The sequence below is a fragment of the Pecten maximus genome, chromosome 9 (genome assembly GCF_902652985.1).
Source record: "Pecten maximus chromosome 9, xPecMax1.1, whole genome shotgun sequence".
Taxonomy (NCBI): Eukaryota; Metazoa; Mollusca; class Bivalvia; order Pectinida; family Pectinidae; genus Pecten; species Pecten maximus.
In genome coordinates this window covers 33,126,456-33,151,533 of record NC_047023.1, presented here as the reverse complement: position 1 = coordinate 33,151,533, position 25,078 = coordinate 33,126,456, and the positions used below count along the sequence as shown (strand labels likewise).

Here is a 25,078-nt window from a genome sequence, read left to right as displayed (position 1 = left end):
GTACTTTCCTAGCGAATCACTTTTATTTTGAAAAAAAAAATGTTGGAAATAAATATTTCATCAGAAAAGATATTAACAATAAACCTGTTATAAGCCAAACAATGTCTATTGTTACAAGTCTAGTCAAAAATGCTGACCTGCAATAAGTCCACACCCTACCTGAGTAGGATTTCATGGGCTCTAGACTGTACTTGATTCATCTGTTTAGAATTTTGGTGATTTTTAAGTCTTCCTTTTGCCTGTTTAGATGGACCGGCAGACAAGTGTGGCCAGTTGATAGTCAAGGATGAAATCCGTGAGGTGAATGGAGAGGATATCACAGAGATGAGGCACTCGGAGGCCTGGCAACACCTCAAATTCCTGGACGAAGGTGAAGTAAGACTAAAGATCTGGAGAAGGAAAGCTCCACAGTGAGGACCAGTGACCACCAGTGACCACCAGTGACCACAGGACATTTGTCTGCTGGTCATTAACCAGGTGTTGTAAGGAATGGATAGCCTCTGGTGGCTGGACGACACTTTGTAAACTCATGGCTGGTGATGATGTGTGTAATAGATATCAGCTAAAATAGTACAAATCTGTTTGATTTCAAATTCTTATGAACAGGAAATCAGATTAAGTAGGATAGAGGTGATTGTTCATCACACTGAAGAGTAGGCCATGGTAATCATGTGTTTTAATATATATCAGCTAAACTCTCTCTTTTGTGGAAAGGTTGGATGGCTGTTGAATAGAAAGAAAAACTCTTCTTTAAACAATAAGTGGATGGCAAAATGTTCAACAGAAACCTGCCCTACTGGCTTGACAATGTACATTTGTACCAACTGGGGGAAACATGGAAAGCTTTATGGCTCTTTAATTATGGACTGTATCTATGCAATATTTGATATCAAAATCATATATGTCACAAATATAATGTTACGCTTTTATAAATGGATATACAGCATTCAGTATACCATATGTATGTAGTTCTGAATTTGGCCAGATTGGTTTTTTTATTTAGAATGTATTTATTGTGTGCAATATATATATACATGTACATTTGCTGGGCACAGAGATTTTCACAACAATTTTACTATATACATGTATATATAATAACTGTCATTATTATGTACTCAGTTGCTTCCCCAGTAAATTAAGCCACACCAAATTAACACATCTTTGTTTTTGGGCTTTTTCTGAATTTTTCCTAGTTCAATGGAGCTGATGATACATTTCTGTACACTACTATGTCAGAAGTGTTTTTTTTTTTCTTGTGAAGTATTACCAGCACACTTTTGTCATATCATCTTCTGAAAGATTCAGGACTTTGCGATTGTTAATCTTTGGATCCATTTGAAATTCAAGATGGCCACCAAAGCCTCTGATTGGCTTGAAGCAATTTCAATTTTTTTGCTAAGAAGGAATGCATTAATTGTAACAATCTTCAAATTGACCAAAAGAACAAAACGTTTTAATTTGGTATGACCTTAGAATATTCTATACACATTATCAATTATTCTTCATATTATGTAATTATTTGATTCATTATGGTTGACATATCAATAGTACTATATTACACTTCTTTGTGGTTTCATTATCACTATAATTATACCGTAAGATTTACACACAATTTTAATCCTGTGAATGTGTTGCATTTAATGTCTAAAACCCAGTAAGATCCTCTCCAAGAAATACAATAGCTATAGAATACTATAGCTGAACTAAGATGGTGATATTCAGTAAAATGTTAATTTAATTAAGACACAAAGGTAATCAAAATAGTGACATAGCAGAATACTCGCACTCATACATGTACACTCCTCTTTATACCACATATCAGAAAACATGATATAAAGAGAAATGTGACATTAGACAGTGTGACATTAAGTGGAGTTGGGCAGGCGGTACACAGCTACATGACATTAAGTGGACTTCATCAGGCGGTACACAGCTACATGACATTAAGTGGACTTCACCAGGCAGTACACAGCTACGTGACATTAAGTGGACTTCACCAGGCAGTACACAGCTACATGACATTAAGTGGACTTCATCAGGTGGTACACAGCTACATGACATTAAGTGGACTTCACCAGGCGGTACACAGCTACATGACATTAAGTGGACTTCATCAGGCAGTACACAGCTACATGACATTAAGTGGACTTCACCAGGCGGTACACAGCTACATGACATTAAGTGGACTTCACCAGGCGGTACACAGCTACATGACATTAAGTGGACTTCACCAGGCGGTACACAGCTACATGACATTAAGTGGACTTCATCAGGCAGTACACAGCTACATGACATTAAGTGGACTTCATCAGGCGGTACACAGCTACATGACATTAAGTGGACTTCACCAGGCGGTACACAGCTACATGACATTAAGTGGACTTCATCAGGCGGTACACAGCTACATGACATTAAGTGGACTTCATCAGGCGGTACACAGCTACATGACATTAAGTGGACTTCACCAGGCGGTACACAGCTACATGACATTAAGTGGACTTCATCAGGCGGTACACAGCTACATGACATTAAGTGGACTTTACCAAGCGGTACACAGCTACATGCATAGACATGCACAGACATGCACAGAGGCTTTACTCATAGTCACATACAAAATGTACATGTGTTGAAAAACATCGAAAAAAACAAACCTACATCAATTATTTCATAGACATTGTAAACATAAAATATAATCAGATATATATTTACCTACTAGTATATCAGTTTTATACATTATATTTCTATCATGTGAAATATTAACTCTTCTAAGAGTTTTCACGCAAGAGTTTCTAAGATTAAGGTAGATCTGTGATAATGCTATTGTCTGAATCAAATTGTCTGAGTTTTCAGGATTTCTCGGAGACCCAGGAATGGTGACTCTGAGACAGGTGATGTGTGCTACTTTTGTGATAAACTGTTTTGTTATAATATAAAGCATGATAGGGAAAACGAGAATAAGACATGTCTCATCAATCTGATGTCTCAATTTTAATGAGCGTTATCACCCCTTGCATTACAACTTATACTTTATGGTTGGAGTGGAAATGATAACCAATTGAAGCCATATTACACCTGTATTTTCTGTGACGAGCAATGAATTGTTTTATTTGTAGACAGGTTATTTTATTACCATTTATCGAAGTAATAACTATTCATTATTCAAAATCAATGAAAAATGACAACAAAGATTTGGAGGAAGCAATGAGATGACTTTCCTATATACAAGAACCTATTTCTTGGCTAGGTTACTATGTTTGGTGTAAATAAGACTGCCTTGATGAGTTTAAGAGCTCTGGTGCATCATACTTCAATAATTATATATATGATTATAAATATTGGTAAGATATATTAAAAGAAAGTTGGCCACTTAGGATGTGAAAGCATCTTTAATATATCTATAATACTTTACGATACCAATAATATACTACTGGGAAGTACATGTATATAGATTTATGTACAATAATTCCATCTGTCTCTCTCAAGACATATAATTGTCTCGACTCCAGACTCCAGATGATGACAGAGATTGTCTCGAGTCCTGTCTCGACTCCAGGACTCAAGATGACAGTTCAAAATATTTGATTAATGTTTTGTTTAAAATAACGGATTCTAAAAATATATGTTATTTGTACATCGTTTATTGTTATTCCTGTACGTTATTTCTATAACAAGAAATTTTATATATTGATTACAATGTACTAAAAATTGTATAAATTTACTAAATGGGAATATACATTTCCTTGTTGTTGATATTTGTAAATTCATTAAGTGAAGGCTAGATAAATTAACATGATCCAATTATACATTTCTGAAATGAATTTATTTCAAATGTTTCCAGATATATACAGTATGCTGTACATATATATAATATTTGTATGTTTCCACATACACTGTACATTGTACATCTATATAAAATTTGTATGTTTCCAGATATACACTGTACATTGTACATCTATATAAGATTTGTATGTTTCCAGATATACACTGTACATTGTACATCTATATAAGATTTGTATGTACTTTACTGTTATATATAATTGTGTTCATAATTATTATGTCTCCAAGTATACTCAAGCATAAATGTATAAGTAATTAACACATAATTGTACTCATAATAACCTGAGCTTCTTAACTCACCAACTAAACGAACCATACCTCAAGTTTATGGAAGTTGATTAAAATGCATCTGTTGATTTATTTCAATTGATGAAAATTGAAAATGAAATTCCTGGTGAGTTTTGAACCATCTAAATGTTTCACAAAGAATTAAAAGATTATTCTTTTTGTTACTTGTCAGTGTTTTTTATTAATTGAATAATTATAGCTACTACCATACCTCAGAATGCTGATACAGTTGATATTTTATCCCTTGTGATGAGGACAGTTTACATCTCACCTGTGACCAAGTCTCCAAGCTAGACGGGTGTTACTTTTCTGGAAGCGACGGTGGCTGCGTCAATATTCCACTGTAAAGTTTAGCATTTAGATTGCTCAGAAACATTGAGTCAAACTTTAACCAAGTTTGGTAGAATAGATTAAATATTGGCCATTTTAACACACCCTTTGTTTAGGGAACATCATTCAGATGCATAGGAATGCTGGGAATCTGGACTTAAAAGGGTTTGATTTTGTGTTCAACTTTGTTTCTCAAAAATTGTCCATGTTACTCCAACCAGTCAGTTTATAGCTGCATTGCAGAATGGACGTCTCAATCCTCTTTCAATGCATATTCTTCTCACTTTTTAGAGTGCTTTTTGGGGTAAAAATGACAAGCAGTATTTAGGTATAAATTTTGATAATAAAATTTTGCAAAATTTGATATTTGTTTAGCAATGCATCAATATTAACACTTGTATTTAATACATGTATATACATGTTGGTTCTTCCATACTATCAAGTGGAGATTTTCGATATAAATAAAATAATACTGAAATTTTAGCGAATTTTGAAGTTTGCTTAAAGCTTTAATTATAACTACATGTATACTGACAAAGCCTGACAGGCAAGACGTATGTACAATGTACATGAAATTCTTGTGAAATTTGGGTATACAAATGTATTTTTTTTCAAAAACCTTCTATTAAATGACAACGGAGATATTTCTATTAATTGCTCCAGGATGTTGAGCAAACATCTTGCCCCCGAACCCTGATGCAATTCAATTAATTATCTCCCTTGTCATTTTGAGGCAAGTATGGAAAACAAATTAAGACTTCAAAAACTGAAATAATGGCTATGTCCTATTCAATCAGATTCAGTGGTGTGATATTTTGGGGCCATGACATGTACGATGATAATTAATATTTTACTGTTCTACATGATTTAAGTACAGGCCTATTACCCAATTTGATCACCAACAACTTAAATGGATAGATTTTGACTTTTTTTTGTAAAACTTTCATTTGACAACCCTGTGTAAAACTGGAAAACTTTCATTTGACAACCCTGTGTAAAAATTTCATTTGACAACTCTGTGTAAAACTGGAAAACTGTCGCAGTTAAGCTTCTCTAACCAGCTGATTTTGACAACTCTGTGTAAAACTGGAAAACTGTCACAGTTAAGCTTCTCTAACCAGCTGATTTTGACAACTCTGTGTAAAACTGGAAAACTAACATTTGATAACTCTGTGTTAAAAACTTGAAAACCATCACAGCAGTTTCTCTAACAAATAGGCTTTGACACCTGGAAAATTGACACAGCAGTTCATCTTTTGCTCATTTATTTTCTGTAATGTAAACAAATTTCTGATGTGACTTGTACCAGGGACATATAAAAGACTGGTGTTTACAATGCGTAAATGTATCATTTCCAGTGAGAACATTGGTAAAACACATGGATTTCATTGGTGACCGCTGATTTTTCATATACATACTTAAGAGTTACAGGTAATATGGCTCAATTTATCCTCGATACTCCAGGGGTTATGTTCACTTTCGCTCTCAGCACCTCTTATTTCATGGCAAAATTCAGAAGGCCAATAAGCCACTACAACCATGTGGATAAAACAAAAAGGATGGTGGATCGATCCTTTGATATACATCAAATGAATTTAGAGATAGTCATACCAAGTACTGAATTTTGTTGTCAGTCTTCTGTAAGCTTCTAAAGAAATGCATAAGCTAGTATCAATTAATCGGCAAATATTTTTTTCTGACACTAATCAAATAGCTAGATTTTGCCAATATTGACACATACCAGGGGTGCAGAGTGAAACGTAACCTCTGGAGACAGATGGGCTCAAGTAAACTTAAAACAAAATAAACAGTGAATATTCATGTTTTTTTATATATGTTAATTTACATTTTTACAAATATTTACATATGAATATGACATAAAAACAGGCATACAATCAAAAATACCTCACATCGATGTTTCGTTATAATATTTCAGTACCAGTAATTCTTTGGAAAATTTTCAGCAATGTTTTTAGAAACCTTTGTAATGCTCATTAGGTGTTCTAAAAAAAAATTTAAATTGTGATTGATTGCAATACCTGAGACATGCTTACTTCTTTACAAATCTCTATTTCTACAAAGGATTAAAGTTAACTCTTACTGGTTATGTACCATAAAACAGGTCGGTATTCAGTTCAATTCAAACATTTCATTTGGCATTTAGATTTTTGAAAATCCTAAAATTTACAGCAAGGCTTTGTGCATGATCCACACTGTATTTGGTGAAAAATTATTTTTCACTCATAAGGTCTCAGTTCACTCCATATCGGTAACCTATATTCTCATTAGATTTATCACTTGTTTTGTTAAAAGCAGAGAAACATCCTTGTGTAATATTTGTTGTTTTTTCTGATTTGCACTTCATTAAAGTATTCCAGAGTTTTTTTGATGTGTAAAAGTGATCACTGTTAAATGTTTTGCTCATTCTCAATGATACGATGATGATGCTATTTGCAGTCGGGTACTATTGGACGAATCTCGTCTCCGGGAACACCCATCATTATCATCCATCGATTAACATCTTTCTCTGCTCGGTGGGAATCTAGAAATGTGTTGGCAGAAATTTCGTACTCTTTGTGTCCAAATGGGGTTCTGAAATGTAAATCAATTCAAACCATTTACACTGCATTGTTTAATCAGTATTATACTTAAGTTACGATTAATAACAAATGAGTCAAAATCACACATTTGATAAAAAGAGATAATGGACAAAGGACGAAAAACAAATTCAATATAAAATAGAGAAGTGGTGCTGATATTGATTAGCAGTAAGATAAAACTATTAACAATAGTGTTGGACGGAACAAAAGTTATAAAGTTAGAGTAACCAATTCTATCAAGTATCATAGAGGTATGTCAGTGTAACCAATTCTATCATGATTCATAGAGGTCACTGGTTACAACAAAAGTCAGAGTTGTAGACCTCTGGCCAATTCAAATTCTCAAATAAACAAAGAGTTTAGCCGTTGCTTTGTTTTTTCATTTAGCCTACCAAATTTCAATGAGATTAGTTGAAAACTGAGAAAGGTACATATTATTTAACTATGATTTCTAGAACGTTTTTCTTTCTTTCTTTCTTTCTTTCTTTCTTTCTTTACACACCTCATCAAGAAGTTCTCCTCCACTGCTAAGTCTTGGTTGGTCACTGTGTGGCTCATGATTACTATGTTGTTAGCCTGGACAAAGGAAATAAAATAAATCAATTAAGATATCTCAAAGTAATATATTGTCTATGATAGGATGACATATTTACAAAAGGCAGGTGTTATCCATAGTTTTTGTTATTTACATAAATATTTATTACAGCCTGGCCAGTTTACATACAGTAGAAAAGTAGAAATAAAATTAATGCTTTTTTTTCATATAAAATTCAAAATATATGATAATCATATATGAATCAATTATATTTTCAAGATTTCTTTTTTGTTATCTTATTCTCTCTAGTGAAAAATCTTGAAAATAACTTTTACAGTGTATCAGCGAGGACGTAATACATACTGGTACAGGAAGACCTTCATTCTCCATCCTCATCCGTGGATCATAGTAAAGTATCTTCCATTTTGTGAGAGCGGATGGTTTAGGGACATATGTCACTGCCTGGTGACGAGACTGGGGAGCAGACTTCTGTAGTGTTGCTCTGTCACTTTGTAGAAATAACTGTAAACAAAAGATCATACCTGGATAAGAGAATGGAGACATATTTCATTGAAAGCAGACTGTTTACCTCTTGGGTATTGAGAAGTTCTTTGAAGACTTTAACATAATTAACCCCACAACATTAAAAGTAGGTCAAGGTCATTAAAATGAACAAATTTGATCATCCTTTATTCTAAGTAAGATACAGGCCCAATATTATATCATGACAATTGAGTCAGAGTCTTGGTTATTGAGAAGAAACAATTAGGTCAACAGAGAAGAATGAGTAAGTAGATAGGGAAGGACAGGTCACCCAATAAGATTCTGTCCTTTCTGATTTTGCTGGGATTTCACCAATTTGTGTATCATATTATAATATAGAGTTGAGACACATTATGCCTACTATCTGTGTTTTATGATTTGGTAAAACTCACTACTCTGTGACAGCAAATTCAAAATCAAAGTGACAATAGGAAAATTTATAGCAAATCTCATTATTAAAGTTATATTAATTAAGTTCAAAATTGATGAAAGATCAACTTTAGAAAATCCCACTACAGACATGTATACAAAATCAAGGGGAGAAAAGACAATTACAATCTATAGCATATCCACTACAGTTGCCGGTATAATACAATATTAAGGGGAGAAAAGACAATTACAATCTATAGCATATCCACTACAGCTACCGGTATAATACAATATTAAGGGGAGGAAAGATAAATAATCATCAGATAATCCCAATACAGTTATATGAAATACAAAATCAAGGGGAGAAAAGGAAATTTGTCTGCTGTTTTGCTGGCAATGAGACATGGAACTTAAAAAGATAAACAAGAAGTGAAACAAAGGAAAGCTACATATGTATAAACCCTATGTGTTACTTACACTGCCACCCTCGCCATCCAAAGTACACAGAAAAAAGTCCTGACCATAGCAAAGCTTGTCGCCTTTGGTTTGGTGGGGTTCACATCTACAAAAAAAAAGATGTAAAATATGGACAAATAACGAAATAGTCAGAATTCTTCATCTGTTAGTTCCATTGTTAAATGAGAATTATCAGATATTGTAAATGAGTGTGACAAATTAATGATTTTTACAGTGAAAATTTGAGGAGTTTTAATTCTCTAAAAACACATATAGAACTGTACTTTATTACAATCAATATTGAAAAAAAAATATTTCTCTTAGTCATGGATCTTGTCCATCTCTCTTTTGGTCCCAGAAATAAAATATCAGCACAGAGGAAAGTATTTTACTACAGTTACAAATTAAAATGTCAATGTACCTTACAAATACATCTATACCTTCTCTCTGACATTTAGACATAGTTATTCCTAAATCTGACTTTCCTTGCAAATGAAATGATTCAAAAGCCCTTCCTCTGGGGTACTTTAACACAAAGCATCTCCAAAATAGACATGTTATGCTCAGGGTTCTGTTTGGCAATTTAAGTTCCTGATGAATTCCAAGCAATTGGGCTCTGTAGTTTGATGTTAACAGATAGTTGCATCATGCAGAAATATCAATACTTTTCTTTGACACTGTATTATACTTGCCAACCTTTATAAAGACTTCTTTGAGGGAGATTATGTTTATTCAAAAGTCCAAACCTCAGAAAAGCACATTTACATGTCTACATATTCTTGCCCAACTTTTAAATGTACCTTACATCTATATTTGAAGCCTTCCTTGTGGAAAACTGGACTTTAAAAGATATGAGTATTTGATAAAGAAGTTTAAGTTAAAACTTAACGTTTTATTTTCCAAATTAAGTAATAGGTCAGGAGTCTCTATCCTAAATACGGAAAGAATGGACATTGTCATGTTTAATAGACTGACCCACTCACCCTGTGATGACAAAGAATGGACATTGTCATGTTCAATAAACTGACCCACTCACCCTGTGATGACAAAGAATGGACATTGTCATGTTAAATACACTCACTCACTCGCCCTGTGATGACAAAGAATGGACATTGTCATGTTAAATACACTCACTCACTCGCCCTGTGATGACAAAGAATGGACATTGTCATGTTTAATAGACTGACCCACTCACCCTGTGATGACAAAGAATGGACATTGTCATGTTCAATAAACTGACCCACTCACCCTGTGATGACAAAGAATGGACATTGTCATGTTAAATACACTCACTCACTCGCCCTGTGATGACAAAGAATGGACATTGTCATGTTAAATACACTGACTCACTCGCCCTGTGATGACAAAGAATGGACATTGTCATGTTAAATACACTGACTCACTCGCCCTGTGATGACAAAGAATGGACATTGTCATGTTTAATAAACGGACCCACTCACCCTGTGATGACAAAGAATGGACATTGTCATGTTTAATACACTGACCCACTCACCCTGTGATGACAAAGAATGGACATTGTCATGTTCAATAAACTGACCCACTCACCCTGTGATGACAAAGAATGGACATTGTCATGTTCAATAAACTGACCCACTCACCCTGTGATGACAAAGAATGGACATTGTCATGTTCAATAAACTGACCCACTCACCCTGTGATGACAAACGAGCTACGGAGATTAGGTTCCAATGTTGTACTCCCAGAAACATCACAATTACCCTCCAGCTTGTTCATTTGTAAGAGGTTACTAGCCTGGGGGGTAGTTGACAAAAAGCATGTGCTGCGTGGTCCATCATTTGTATAGTTGGTTCGGTCTTGTGATCCCAGACACTCCAAGGCCACAATATCTCCGTAGTGGACATAGCCATCTCTAGATATACTCAGACTAACCTGTGGAAAAATGCCAATAAAATCAAAACTTGATAATACATGTAAAATGAACTTTTTTACAAAAGTACAATTGAATATTGAAATTGAAAATTTGGGGGGGGGGGGGGGCATATTCATCTCAAAGGGAAATAAAATCAAATGGAAGATTTGTCACAGAGATCTGGGTAATGAGGCTTAATATTCTTTATATATTTCATTCGTTTTGACAGAATTTTCAATGAATTCTTGTGAATTGGTATTTGCTTGGAACTTCACAAACATGTTAAGAATTATTTGCTTTCCTCTGATAATATTTGTATTGCTTTTCCAGATTTCAAGTGATATATTGCATGTCACATTTTAGAATTATTTAGCAACAGTATTATCAAGTATTTAAGGATAAAGAACAAAACAATGTCATACTTTTGTCCATTTCAGGAAAAATATTATATGTAAAAGAGCATGAAATCTCTAGAAAGTCCATTGGAAAACAAATTCAATAAAAAATCATTGAAATTTTGTCAAAATGAATGGACTATAAAGTGAAAACATTATGTGTCCCGATACTAACTGCTACTAATAGCCAATACTACTGGATACAATATGGGTGACAAATATAACATCTCTGAAATCATGTCAATGTCAGATCTTTTCGAAATGATACAATACACTCAAAGATATGGTTACATGAACTGACCATTTACCCCTAAACATGTGATTTGCTGAAACAAGTAAGAGTGACACCCACAGAAATACATACACTAGGTATGATAAATGTAGAATGTCTTATTTCTTTTTAGGGTTTCTTAAAATGTTGTCCCCCTTAGCACATCAGATGTTTCTGCTACTTATCATATTATCAGCATATATACATGAACATAAAAAATACTGTATGCCATTGTCCTTCTGTAGTTTTAATATATTTGTACAGTCCGCAGTGAAACATGAAAGAGAACAGTGTGTCTTCACAGGGACAAACCTGTTACCCTCACCTTACCAGTTGACCACTCTACCATACATCTCACCTTACCAGTTGACCATTCTACCATACATCTCACCTTACCAGTTGACCATTCTACCATACATCTCACCTTACCAGTTTACCATTCTACCATACATCTCACCTTACCAATTTACCATTCTACCATACATCTCACCTTACCAGTTGACCATTCTACCATACATCTCACCTTACCAGTTTACCATTCTACCATACATCTCAACTTACCAATTTACCATTCTACCATACATCTCACCTTACCAATTTTACCATTCTATCATACATCTCACCTTACCAGTTTACCATTCTACCATACATCTCAACTTACCAATTTACCATTCTACCATACATCTCATCTTACCAATTTTACCATTCTATCATACATCTCACCTTACCAGTTTACCATTCTACCATACATCTCACCTAACCAGTTTACCATTCTACCATACATCTCACCTTACCAGTTTACCATTCTACCATACATCTCACCTTACCAGTTTACCATTCTAACATACATCTCACCTTACCAGTTGACCATTCTACCATACATCTCACCTTACCAATTTACCATTCTACCATACATCTCATCTTACCAATTTTACCATTCTATCATACATCTCACCTTACCAGTTTACCATTCTACCATACATCTCACCTAACCAGTTTACCATTCTACCATACATCTCACCTAACCAGTTTACCATTCTAACATACATCTCACCTTACCAGTTGACCATTCTACCATACATCTCACCTTACCAGTTTACCATTCTACCATACATCTCACCTTACCAGTTTACCATTCTACCATACATCTCACCTTACCAGTTTACCATTCTACCATACATCTCACCTTACCAGTTTACCATTCTAACATACATCTCACCTAACCAATTTACCATTCTACCATACATCTCACCTTACCAGTTTACCATTCTACCATACATCTCACCTTACCAGTTGACCATTCTACCATACATCTCACCTTACCAATTTACCATTCTACCATACATTTCACCTTACCAGTTTACCATTCTAACATACATCTCACCTTACCAGTTTACCATTCTACTGTTACATACATTAAGATGAGGAGAATATCCTACATTTTATATAACCTCCACAATAATTTCCTGTTCATGTCATCTCTTTAATACCTTGCATTGAATTTGTACAAATTATTTCAGACAAAGCTAAAAGTTGGAATTAGTTATTTCTATTATTCCTTCAAGTAAGCAGTGGTCAATCCTTGGTGAAAATGTTTGACTTTATTAGATATAAAACATTTTGAATATTCTTTGAACTAAAATGACATTTTGACATTTCTATATTAAGAAAATAAACATGATTCTGCTATTTTATTTACCGGTTTGAAGAGTAAATCTTTCAGTTTGGAGCGCTTCTGAGATGGCAGCTCTCCTCTATCTCTTTTTTCTAGAAATTCTTTCAAAGCATCCTGCAAATAAAAGATGAAAATTGTCAACTTTTCAGTAAAACTACATACAGTATATATGTGCCTTAAAAACATACCCCTAATACCACATTTGTACTGTAGAATTTACACTACGGGCTATGGGGGGGGGGGGGGGGGGGGGGGGAGACACAATGTCCCTATAAGTTGAGAGTTTGGTACTGATCCTGATAAAACTGCCGTGGATCCTAAAAGATACCAGAGGTCTCACGTAAAAATCCAGGTAATGAGGAGTGATCCCAACACGGAGTTTCGTCCAGAAATTTATTCCTTGAGTTGTTTACATGTTTCGACTAGTTTCTGATTATATACCAATTATAAACTACTGGAAGTCACATTATCTAATTCAAATAATTCAATATTAAAATATTTGTTTTTAATGTTTCTGTAACTATATCCCTTTACAAATATACCACATCAAAACATTAGTGAAGGAGTTCATCATTGATTACAAACTGTTGGTTATTTCTCAAATCTTTCTCGGCACAAGTGTACTGAAGGAAACACTAGTCTAACTGAAGGAAACAGTCTAATGTTTTAACTACAGTATAGTACATTATATACAGTATACTCACCTCCTATGATATCATAGATATAATCTACTGTATGTTGACTGACTTCCAGTTCTGTTTCAATTCGTATAACGACATAATTAGATGCTTTCCTATCTAATTGTAGGCGATTCCCTGAGGCCATAAACCAAGATTCACATGTAGTGATGTACATTTATACCTTGTATATCAATATATGCTGTACAGTGTACATAATGAGTAAGGAGGAGTGATCCTAACGCGGAATTTTGTCCAGAAATTTATTCCTTGAGTTGTTTACATGTTTCTTCTAGTCAGCATATATTTTATCCTGCAACTGCCACCGCATTGTCGGAATACACCCACCGTATATATTTTTGCTGTATACGGCAGTGACGGAAAACGGCTGTATTTTGGAATCTTAGCAGGTGCGTCAGTTCGACTGACCTACTTCAAAGTGAAACTACGTTTAAAAGGCGAATATATTTCTGTCATTTTTGACACCGTTTCACTTCAAAATAATTATTTTTGATGATTATTTTGATGCATGTTGCAGGATAAATAGAATACATGGTCAGTGTCTTAAAATATAAGCTGTATTTTTGGCTCGGGACAGAAAGACAAAAGTGGCTCGCCAAGGCTCGCCACTTTTGTCTTTCTTTACCCTCGCCAAAATACAGCTTATATTTTAAGACACTGACCATGTATTCTCTATGTATGTACGAGGATACATGTATCATACGTCGTCTTCTATATATTCAAATTAATTACCTCTTCTAACTGGATATCTTCATTCCAATTTCCAACTCGAACAGATGAGTTATATGTTCTAACATTATTCATGTTTGCTCTTCTTTTATCTTCTAGCTAGGCAGTCTTGCTTAGTTGCAAACAGCTTCCTACCGAGCAATATGGATGTTTACCTTGACAACAATGTAATCCAACAGTGAATATAATGTAATGTTTATTGTAATATCTCAATAAATAAATATATATATGCTAGACCTATGAATAATATAATATTTTATTAAAAATTTTGAATGGAGTTTTAAATTAATTCATTATTTCTAATTAGATACTTGACACAAAATGCGAGCCTACAATTAATAGGAAGATAACAAAAAACAACTGGTGGTGAATAAAATCCGGATTTGTTTTAATACACGTTCAAATAATATTCAGAGATTGCAAATTAGCAACATAATAAACCTGAAACGTCACATTTATAAAACAAAAGAGCTACGGACGTAATTGTAGTGTATATCTAACAATGTAAAATGTTGCAAATATTGTAAATAAAATGCTTGATGACGGAACCACGATCCGGTATATCACAGATATCCATCACCGTTTTGCATTCGTAGTTTAGACACTACAACTTTTGCCATTAGTATTTTATAATCTTTTTTAAATTGACTTATCAAAAGTAATACATATTTCAATCGATAATCTTCAAACATAGATAAGTTTTTGTCACATAGTTTATTATGAATTAAGATATATTATTAAACCTCGTGAAATCGCGTGTCTACGTCAAAATAATTTCTTCGGCCATATTTGTTGTTGGCAAAGCGGAAAAGAAGGTGGCAGCAATAACTAGCCAATAGCAAATAAATTGGTAAACGTTTGGTGACAACAATGACAAGTAGGGCTAGTGGCCTTGTTCAACGCAAGGTTGTGACAACGCATGGAGCTGAAGGTGGGAAGGAGCACCGAGAAGACGATAATTACCAAGAAGAGGAGGAAGATCACGATTCGAAGGAAACACGTCTTACGCTACTGGAGGAAGTCCTGCTGTTGGGACTGAAAGACAGGGAGGTCTGTTCATACGACAACTTTACTATATAGCACAGTTTTGGTGGAAATCCATTAATGCTGATATGTTGTTTTAACGACTTGAACAAATTGTCAAGTATTTCTGCAATGCATTGGCAAAGGGCCTACATCAGTACATGTATACGTCATTGAATCCAGGTTACGTTGTACATAATACAGAGACACATATATGTAGGCTTAAATCAATGTTTTAAGTATTTACTACAAAATACTTGATATCCCTCACGCCGTCCTCTATTCGTTGTAGCCTATTTCAGTGTCATTTTACAAGGGGAAGCATGCAAAATGTTTGCATTATGATTTTGAAGTGAAAACAGTAAACTGGTGATAGTAATATAAGCTCATGCTTTGATTCAGAATAAATAATAATAATAATAATAATATCTTTTATTTAGAAATAAATGAACAGTAATAAATTATTGTCTACTGGCTTCATATATAATCACCATCCTTTATCATAACTTTTTGAGAACTGGACCGTAGGTTTATAACTGCTTGGAGAGACCAGAATTTGTGTAATTGTTGCAGTTTTACATAATTATTATATGTGTTTCCTAAAATATTTAATTAACACACAATATACATGTATATATTGTCACGATGTGATGTATTTAAATTGCCAATAATTAATCAGTATTTCAGTGTGATTTTTACCTACAAAAAAGTACTTACTATTTGAGAAAGTCAACTTGCAATTGTGAATTTCACAGTAATTTATAACTGGTCATGAACCTGAAATAGCCTTATTGATTTTGTACCATATTTCTTTTGTTATTAGGGATACACATCATTTTGGAATGACTGCATATCTTCAGGATTGCGTGGATGTATATTAATAGAGTTAGCTCTCAGAGGGAGAGTTGAGCTGGAAAAAGCTGGAATGAGGAGACGAAGTCTTTTGAACAGAAAAATATTGTGTCGTAATAATAACCCAACTGGTGACGTCTTATTGGATGAAGCTCTAAAACATGTCAAGGAGACTGAACCTCCAGAAACTGTACAAAGCTGGATTGAATATTTAAGTGGTAAGTTCTCTTGTAAAGTGGTGAATATAATGTAATTTATTTCTTAGGAGTGCACTAAACAGTGGGGTTTGCTGACCTTACATGCATGCATATATCTAAACCAAGCTGAAGTAGGACAAAATTGATACACAATCATGATGAGTGCATGGTATAATAAACTTGTATAAAACAAGCAATGAAAAAATACTGAGAAAATAATCTCGCATTAATAAAAACACACCATACTGTTAGGTATCTCATCAGTTTAATTTGAGCCATTCAGGAAGGGAGTAAGCTCTGGAGAAAATATCTGTTGAAACAAAAGAATATTTTTGGACAGAATTCTATGCTGATAGATATTTATTATAAATATAGGTATTTATTTCACTAAAAATCAGTGCTGGAGCTCTTGAATCTTAGTTAATTTCTTGAGACGTGTAATAGCCTTTAGGCTATGTCTTTTTAGAGCTAACTATATAATTTACATGTACACTATAGGCATTGATAGAAATATTGTTTTGACCCTATCTATAGCCTGTACATATATATATCTGAGCAAGTGATTCAAGGCCCATAGGCCTATTGTTAGTCATTGTTGGAACTAAAATTTCATAAACTTCCTAGGGGTTGTGAAATTTTAGATGCAGTCATGAAAATTTATTTCCCTAATGACATGAATTTAGAAAAGAGCAGAAATGCAGTAACTGCGTTAGGGTTTGCACTGGGCATTTCATAAATGGGGTCCTTTTCAGATAAAATGGGGTCCCTGTGAATTATTTGAATGGAGCTTCCAAAAAAAATGGGATCCTTTCAATTTTCTGTGCTTTAAAAGGTAATGGGGATGGCTTCAATGCGAACCCTGGTGCATAAAAGTAATACAGTATATGAATGCTAAAATGCAGATATTACATTTAATCTTGTGTCCATTTCAGGAGAAACATGGAATCCTTTGAAACTGCGATACCAGCTACGAAATGTCCGAGAGAGGCTGGCAAAAAATCTGGTAGAAAAAGGTGTATGTTCCACAGAAAAACAAAATTTCCTTCTATTTGACATGACCACGCACCCTCTCACAGACTCTGGAGTAAAACAGAAACTCATTAAGAAGGTCCAAGATGCTGTCCTCAGTCGCTGGACGAATGATGCCCACAGAATGGACCGGCGACTACTATCTTTGATCTATCTTGCACATGCTTCAGACGTTCTTGAAAATGCATTTGCACCCTTGTCCGATGATGATTATGAAATTGCAATGAAGCGTGTGCGTGAGCTGCTAGATTTGGACTTTGAAACTGAAAGTATGAAAGAGGGGACCAATGAGCTAGTGTGGGCGGTGATTGCAGCTTTCAGTAAATGACAGATTTGTAGCCTTATATATATATATATATATACATGTATATATATGACACATAGTGGGATCACTGTTGCATTTTTGCAAGTTTGAAGAATGGATGTTTCGTGGGTAAAAAATATTGATGCACAATATATCAACAGTATATTTCCTTTTATACTAATAGGTAATCGGTAATGTGTATAACACATATCGTGACCATTGGTTGTGTTTGCGCTGTAGCACTATATACTTCCTACCCAGAAATTTCAGACTTCAAAATTAATTGTAAAGAAACATACCTTACATCTTTTAATTAAAGTAGTCTGAAAACATGAGTGATACCAACTAAAAATAACTAATCAGAACTATAAGTTTGACAGAGCAAAAATATGGTTTCTTGAATAATGTTTTTGCATTTTGTTCAGACAGATATAATTAATGTATTGGAAATGGAAGGGGAAGCAATTTGTGAAAGTCTGTTATATTATGGGAGGGGGAAGGGATTACCATACTTGCATGTGACCTAATTCCTCACCATAATGGTCATTCAATTCCAGACTAGTTCGAATTGTCTGTCATATGGTTTTCACTTGTCTTCATAGCATCTCATTAGTTTGTACGGTAGTATGCATACACAACTACACAGTATATTATATAAAAGGTGTAATATTGGTGAAGTAATTTCATCAGCTGACACAGGTTATTCATTAACAGACACATACAGACATAATTTTACTATTAAATTATGTGTGAAAGTGTATAACACACATATATGCTTATCTAGGTAAGCATTGGTACCTAGCTCCTACAAGATCAATTCAATTGTACATGTTAGGGCAAAAATTTCACAAATATGGTTCTTGGTACAGGATACACCAAATTTTAGTTCAGGTGTACAACAAGAGTTACCAATACATATAATTTGAACCTTTGGTATTCCATACAGAACCTAGAACTTTTATCTTTTATTGGAATAGCTCTACATTGTAGTAAATTTACATGTTGTATGCCATTTTTAATCCTGCCTAAAATTAAACCAGGCATTTCCTGGTCCAGGTTTTCTTTGCCACTATTGTCTTGTACCCTCTAACTTATTTTTAGAAATTATAAATAAAAAGTTTGTGTGCGACATAATATATTGCAATATGCATTTATAGATATATAGTGAACATTCCTGCATGACTTTATTAATGTAGAGTAACTCCCATATATAGGTATATCATCAAGACACTCGTGATCATAATCTTATGGTAGTTGTGTAAATTTTGATTACTCGGAATATTTAACTGTACACTTAGAAATTTGGTTTCTGTCATTCTCCGCCCTTTGGAAACCAGTTCATATCTAGCTCTAAATCCCATAAAACAAAGATTCCTATATTATCTGTGTGACATGAGGGAGGGATAACTCTTAACGGTTTGTCTCTGATGAGTGTATTTTTGTGTGTATATTATAATCGCTAATCATTAAGACAAATGATAATGATCTGTATTGCTTTGTGTGTACATCTTTTGTATTATGATTACCTAAAAACTAGAAAAAAGACAGTTATCTAAAAAAATTTAGATAACCAAAATGACATTTACAGCACACATCAGTAGATGTGAGACATGCTGATCATAGGGTGAATTTATATATAGAAATATTTAGGTTAGGTATTGAATCCTGTCCATGAAATTTTACATTGGTTGTTTGTGGATTGTGTATGTGGTGTTCACTGTTAAAGCATGTATAAGTAGATCTATCGTTATTCACAGCACATGCTATTATTTTAACCGTAGATGTCTTTTTTTTTATCTTCAAATTTTGAAAACAATTCTGATGAAAGGAGTTCAGTGTTTCTGGTAGTAATATTATAACAGCTGCAATTGTGTAGATTTTCCATAAAATTTCCCTTCAAACAATATTTTGTACTCATTCGTTTTGACCTCAATGTGTAAAATTATTTACTGTATATGGTAACGATAAACTAGATACATTTAAACAGATGATTCTAAGCATAGTTAATATATTGGGAGGTTGTCTTCTTAAAAATTTCTGTAAATGACAAAATCTAACTCAAGAGGTTACTTATTGAGGTATGGTAACGTGCCATAGACAAATGACAGAATTGTTAAATGAGGATACATTTAATGAACCATCCGAGGTAAATTTGTTGTCAAGGTCACTGTGACTATAAATAGACATTCGTGAATGTTGTATATAGAAACTTAAGTTAATCATCCAATGAGTATTAATTCCTAATTAGCAAGTTTGATTATTTAATTATCACACTCTAAAATGTAACGCCTGGCGAGGTAATGTAGGACTTTTCTTTCTCATATGTCTTAAGATTAAAGTTGTCATTATTTGAGATGAAGTTATACTTAGTGATAATGACCATTATTAGGGAGAAGGTCCATTATGAATTGCTCACAGCTGCAAATTATAAACTTTTCCCCTTTTCCCTGTGCATGATAGAATACCCAAGCACACACAGTAACATATAAATGTTGTAAGGTTGAATTATTTCTCCTGAAACTTGTTAATTTGAATGTTTTTATTGAAAACTAATATAATATCATGTGATGCAAGAAAATTGGTAAAAACTTTTTTTTCTCATCATTGATCAGGCTTTCTTGATTTAGAAATACCATTCAGGTATTTGCGAAAGTTCTTGGTAAACGTTTCCACCCTGAGGGTTAGGAACTGACAGCAAAAATTCAGAGAAAGCAGTACTATTTAGTTTCTAACCCTTCTGGCATAATTTTTAGTTATATTCTACATGAATAGTTTAGGATTTCAGCAGGGAAGTGGGATATATATATATTTAATCTTATTTAGTCATTAATATGGTACTCTATATACACAAACAATTAAATTGAAATCCATATCAATGATTGTGATGTTTGTACATGTTTTCTTAGGTTTATCTTGAAAGTACAAGTTCATAGGGGCACCCAGTTTGAAAATCCTGTTCTGCATATAAAATCAAGGGTCAACACCTCTAGGGATCTCTCTGGGGCAAGAGTTAGTGATATTTGGCTGTGGGGATGTTGCTAAAAAAAAATGCATCCACTTTCTCCAAAAAACCTAGCTTTATCTCTGCATAGTCATATAGTATACGTCTGTAGGTATAATGTATAAGGCACGGAGATTATAATTCAAACAAAAATATTAGATTCTTGAGTATATATTTCTGTTTGCAGTACTTTCAATGACAGCAGAATTAGTCCCTCTTGAATATGACAAACATATATTCAGTGTACATGATATTAAAGTATGGCGAATCGACGATCTATGTGTATATGATTGTGGAGCTGTGTGTGGCTGAAAATTGGAGTTGTAATATCAGGTTTTTGTATGACTTAACATCAGGTCTTATGATGTCATTAAATTTGTAATTAATTCATAGAAGTGCTACACATACAAGACAGTCCTACATATAGATATATATTTATGTTTTTGTGTGAATTTGTTATCCTGTGTAGTAGTTGGTTGTTATTGATATTGGAATAAGAAAAATGTTAATGGAAGGATTTTTTTTTACTAAGAAAATTTTCCTGTTTTGTTGACCATGCATAGTATAAAAAGCAGTATTGACTCGTGCTAAATGTCTGGTGGGGATTTAAAACAGACATAAGCTTGTTTACCATGTCATGTGTGATGAAATATGTCTTTACCATTGGTGTTTGTTATCTGCATGCCCTTAGACCGGGCTCAAGTCCATTATAAATATATGACATTGGTGTTGGTTATTCCTTCTATTGAACTCTTTGGTCCTGAACCACATTGATTTGAAGATTGGCACTTTTTGGCTTTGAGCTTTTCTAGTGTTAACCTGGAATATAGCACCAAAATAGAGGCTGAAATTCTACTAGTTTTTTACTTGGAATTGACACAAGTGTGAAACGAGACCTTAGTATCTATTCGGAGGAATGTACATGTGTTATAAAAGTTGAAAAATTATGGGAAAACCTACAGCTGTATTATCTTATTACTAAGTAAACTTCTACCAAACACACTGTGAAATACTGTCACAGTATCATACAGTTTGTGGGAGGAACAAGTTCCCTAACTTATTCAACTGTTGCTGTCATGTGTATTTTGCCAAGTTTTTTTTTAAGAGAAGGAAAACTTTTTTCTTAACCAATTGCATATACTAAAACACATTTACAATAAAATTAATCATGTTCAGGTCACCAAAATAACTGTTTTGGTGTGATTATCATTTCCGATAACAAATTTGCAATTTGTTATTAAAATTGGTAAGAGTGAAAATGATTGTGTATTGAATGAAAGTTTTTTTATGTTTGTTGTAAATGTGTTTTACCGTATTTATCCAGTGAGGAATGACTATCATTGTATCTCTAGTATGTCTTCATATCAGAGCACCAGATTCACCATACTTGATGTCATGTTACATGGTGTTACTTTGAAAAAAAAAAGAGATAGTAAAAAAAAAAGGGGGAGAGGGGGGAATCATCAGCTAGGATTGATGAAGTTGTTAAGGATTAAAAAAAAAACCACCATGAATATTCATGCTTTGGTGAAAATCATATTTAAATTTCAACCAATACAAGACAATATTAATCTTGTAAAATATAATTAGTTTAAAATATTTGTAAATATTGTGTATATTTCTAATCTTCACATTCATTCTTATGATTTAAAAAGATTTTTGTTTTTGACATGCTTAGTCTCTGGTTTTAGATAAAATGGTGGAAGCTTAAATCTACCATGAATTATAATGTTGGTTTTTATATAAAAATACCAAAAAAAAAAGTCATAGAATTTTTCCATCATCATTATTACTATAATGTGACATTTTTATTGTGAGGGTACTGATAAAAAGGTGGTGTATATATTATTTTGCTGTACTACAGAAGTGTTAGAGGGGTACTACTACTAGTACCAAATGGTGACATGATAATCATTGTACAGTGAAGCTGGAATAAATCACATTCTAAAATATAACATATCCAGTGTGATGTTTTGCTCACCTGCCTGAAGATCAAGTGATCTTATGCTGTGTTGCAGCATCCTTCATCCATCCTGTGTCAAATTGTTGTTTTCTCACTAACCAAAAAAACCCAGTCATGATATTGGGCCAGTGGTATACTGGAAAGAAGACCCATCAAGTTGGTTGAAATGACCAACCTTGACTCACTTTCAAGGTCACAGGGGTCAAATGTGTAAATATTTTAATGACATCTGATATGCCCAGGGTCATTTTTAGCTCACCTGGCCCGAAAGACATACCATGGCATCCATTGTTCCTCCGTCTGTCCATTTGACTGGAAGCATCTCTAGGTGGTTGACAGAACAAAATTGTACAAATGGTGGGGTTGACTCCCAAGTGGCCTAAGCGGCAGGGCCAAAAGGGGTCAATTTGGCTTTGTTGATATAAACGACTTCTCTGAAACGAAGCAATGGATATCCTCTTATTTGACTAGTATCATCCCTTTTGGGCAGGAAATCGGAACTGTACAAATGGTGGGGCTGACCGCTCAGGGGCCTGAGGGTTGGGGCCAAAAGGGGTCAATTAAGCTAAATTGATATAAACAACTTCTTTGAAACTCAAAGTGGATATTACTCATATTTGACTGGTAGCATCCCCTATTGGCTGGGGATTCAAAATTGTACAAATGGTGGGCAGGGCCAAAAGATATCAATTTAGGATGGCTTTGAATATGCCTAATATTTGACTGATGACACATATATACTTACATGTCATTCTTGTTTCATATACATGTCATGAAACCAAGTGAGCAATACAGGCCATCTGGGCCTCTTAATTTTGGCCAGTATTATAGTGTAATGAAAGCCTAGCTGGACAGTTAATTACCTTGGCCATGCTGCTTGTTTGCAGTGTGATGTGGTCATTTGAAAATGCAGATTGACTGACTACCATATTTAGCATTCAATAAGACCACAGTCTCGACAAATAAACTCAAAGGAGGATCTACGTTGTATAAAGTGAGGACATGCCTGTCCTTGGGATTGAACGGTTGGTCTTCACCATCCTTTGGCGAAGGTTACAGAATATTGTACTTTATCTATCCCCATGGAGGTAGGGATGGGGCCAAATAAAAGAAGTCAAATTTGGTTAAATAGGTGCATAATTTTGCTTTTAATTGTCTTTGGAACAAGAAAGGTAATATAATCGGTACAGACGTGTCCGTACCCATTGCCTCCCAGTGAGGCAAATATGAGTAATATCCACTTTGAGTTTCAAAAAAGTGTTACAAAATTGCTTTAAAATACTATATATTATTAACTGAGAAAAACATGGACACTGTATGTTCATTGACCTAGGTACATACCATCCGTGTAGTAGAAATCTAATTATTGGTAAAGAGAAGTGTAATGACTCCACGGTCAGTACGTAGCTGGGGAAAGAGTTGATTTCAAATTCCTTGCATGGTACTGGGAGGTGGCTCCAAAAAGAACATCTATATTTGTAATAAAACTCTGAGAGTGCTTTGCCATGATATTCTGGTGAGCGATACGGGCCTTTTGGGCCTCTGTTTTCTTCGTTACTATGTTTAAGTCAAAGGTCAACTCGGCGCACATGATACAGGGTGCACTTATGTTTCCTTGTAATACTTACCATGGACATACTTTCAAGGTAACGGGGGCCTATGGCAAGCCAAGTTGTCATTTATTCACGGAGCAACGTCGATCCAGGGATTACCCAAATTATATAAGATATCTTATAAACTCTATACGATATCTTATAAACTCTATACGATATCTTATATACTTTATACGATATCTTAAATACTTTATACGATATCTTATATCTTTTATGAGATATCTTATATATATTTTTTTATAAGATATCTTACATAAGATATCTCATAAAAGATATAAGATATCTTATATAAAATATAAGATATATCATATAATATATCTTATAAAGACAATTAAATGAGATATCTTATATAGTCGCGCGCCGTCGTGAACACGCCTCAGCTGGTTATGTATTTTATGATCTCACTACTTTATGAGTAATGAATAATTAACGATTACACTTTATCATATAGAACCGGAAGCCAAAAATGAAGTATTTGT

The 25,078-nt window shown here is 34.0% G+C and overlaps 4 protein-coding genes across 5 annotated transcripts in view; 3 read left to right on the top strand and 1 right to left on the bottom strand.

Moving 5' to 3' along the window:
- The window catches only part of LOC117334284, a 43,831-nt gene extending 41,643 nt beyond the window's left edge, over nucleotides 1-2,188 (top strand). Inside the window, 1 exon segment of the mRNA XM_033893805.1 lies at nucleotides 248-2,188. Coding sequence (XP_033749696.1) covers nucleotides 248-414 — 167 coding nt within the window. The 3' untranslated portion in view covers nucleotides 415-2,188.
- On the top strand, nucleotides 1,522-4,285 carry LOC117334286. Of its 2 annotated transcripts, none has more exons than XM_033893809.1 (2): nucleotides 1,522-2,483; nucleotides 2,562-4,285. In XM_033893809.1, exons 1-2 carry the CDS (start codon nucleotides 1,899-1,901, stop codon nucleotides 2,628-2,630), a joined length of 654 nt encoding a protein of 217 aa, XP_033749700.1. In that variant the 5' UTR covers nucleotides 1,522-1,898; the 3' UTR covers nucleotides 2,631-4,285. The 2 variants fall into 2 exon arrangements, with proteins under 2 accessions (XP_033749700.1, XP_033749699.1); XM_033893808.1 differs by having other exon boundaries at nucleotides 1,538-2,522.
- A 1,418-nt stretch (nucleotides 4,286-5,703) lies between these two features.
- On the bottom strand, nucleotides 5,704-14,794 carry LOC117334285 (cilia- and flagella-associated protein 161-like). Its single transcript, XM_033893807.1, has 7 exons — nucleotides 14,621-14,794; nucleotides 13,215-13,304; nucleotides 10,631-10,869; nucleotides 8,980-9,064; nucleotides 7,954-8,112; nucleotides 7,558-7,631; nucleotides 5,704-7,047 (listed from the first exon to the last, which is right to left on the bottom strand). Exons 1-7 carry the CDS (start codon nucleotides 14,690-14,692, stop codon nucleotides 6,903-6,905), a joined length of 864 nt encoding a protein of 287 aa, XP_033749698.1. The 5' UTR covers nucleotides 14,693-14,794; the 3' UTR covers nucleotides 5,704-6,902.
- Nucleotides 14,795-15,375: 581 nt separating this feature from the next.
- On the top strand, nucleotides 15,376-22,978 carry LOC117334283 (Golgi phosphoprotein 3-like). Its single transcript, XM_033893804.1, has 3 exons — nucleotides 15,376-15,667; nucleotides 16,464-16,710; nucleotides 17,622-22,978. The coding sequence occupies exons 1-3, from the start codon at nucleotides 15,488-15,490 to the stop codon at nucleotides 18,044-18,046; spliced, it is 852 nt and encodes a 283-aa protein (XP_033749695.1). The 5' UTR covers nucleotides 15,376-15,487; the 3' UTR covers nucleotides 18,047-22,978.
- The last annotated feature ends 2,100 nt before the right edge of the window (nucleotides 22,979-25,078 follow it).

What these genes read in the sequence shown, in the direction of transcription:
- LOC117334286 (XM_033893808.1), top strand. Translation starts at nt 1,899, where the DNA reads ATGACATTAAGTGGACTTCATCAGGCGGTACACAGCTACATGACATTA. An exon ending in ATCAGGCGGTACACAGCTAC is followed by an intron (nt 2,523 to 2,561) that starts ATGACATTAAGT and finishes GTACACAGCTAC; the next exon opens with ATGCATAGACATGCACAGAC.
- LOC117334285 (XM_033893807.1), bottom strand. Translation starts at nt 14,692, where the DNA reads ATGAATAATGTTAGAACATATAACTCATCTGTTCGAGTTGGAAATTGG. An exon ending in AGCTCGTTTGTCATCACAGG is followed by an intron (nt 9,065 to 10,630) that starts GTGAGTGGGTCA and finishes TTTTTTTTGTAG; the next exon opens with ATGTGAACCCCACCAAACCA. An exon ending in TGGATGGCGAGGGTGGCAGT is followed by an intron (nt 8,113 to 8,979) that starts GTAAGTAACACA and finishes TTTTGTTTACAG; the next exon opens with TTATTTCTACAAAGTGACAG.
- LOC117334283 (XM_033893804.1), top strand. Translation starts at nt 15,488, where the DNA reads ATGACAAGTAGGGCTAGTGGCCTTGTTCAACGCAAGGTTGTGACAACG. An exon ending in TGGGACTGAAAGACAGGGAG is followed by an intron (nt 15,668 to 16,463) that starts GTCTGTTCATAC and finishes TTTTGTTATTAG; the next exon opens with GGATACACATCATTTTGGAA. An exon ending in CTGGATTGAATATTTAAGTG is followed by an intron (nt 16,711 to 17,621) that starts GTAAGTTCTCTT and finishes TGTCCATTTCAG; the next exon opens with GAGAAACATGGAATCCTTTG.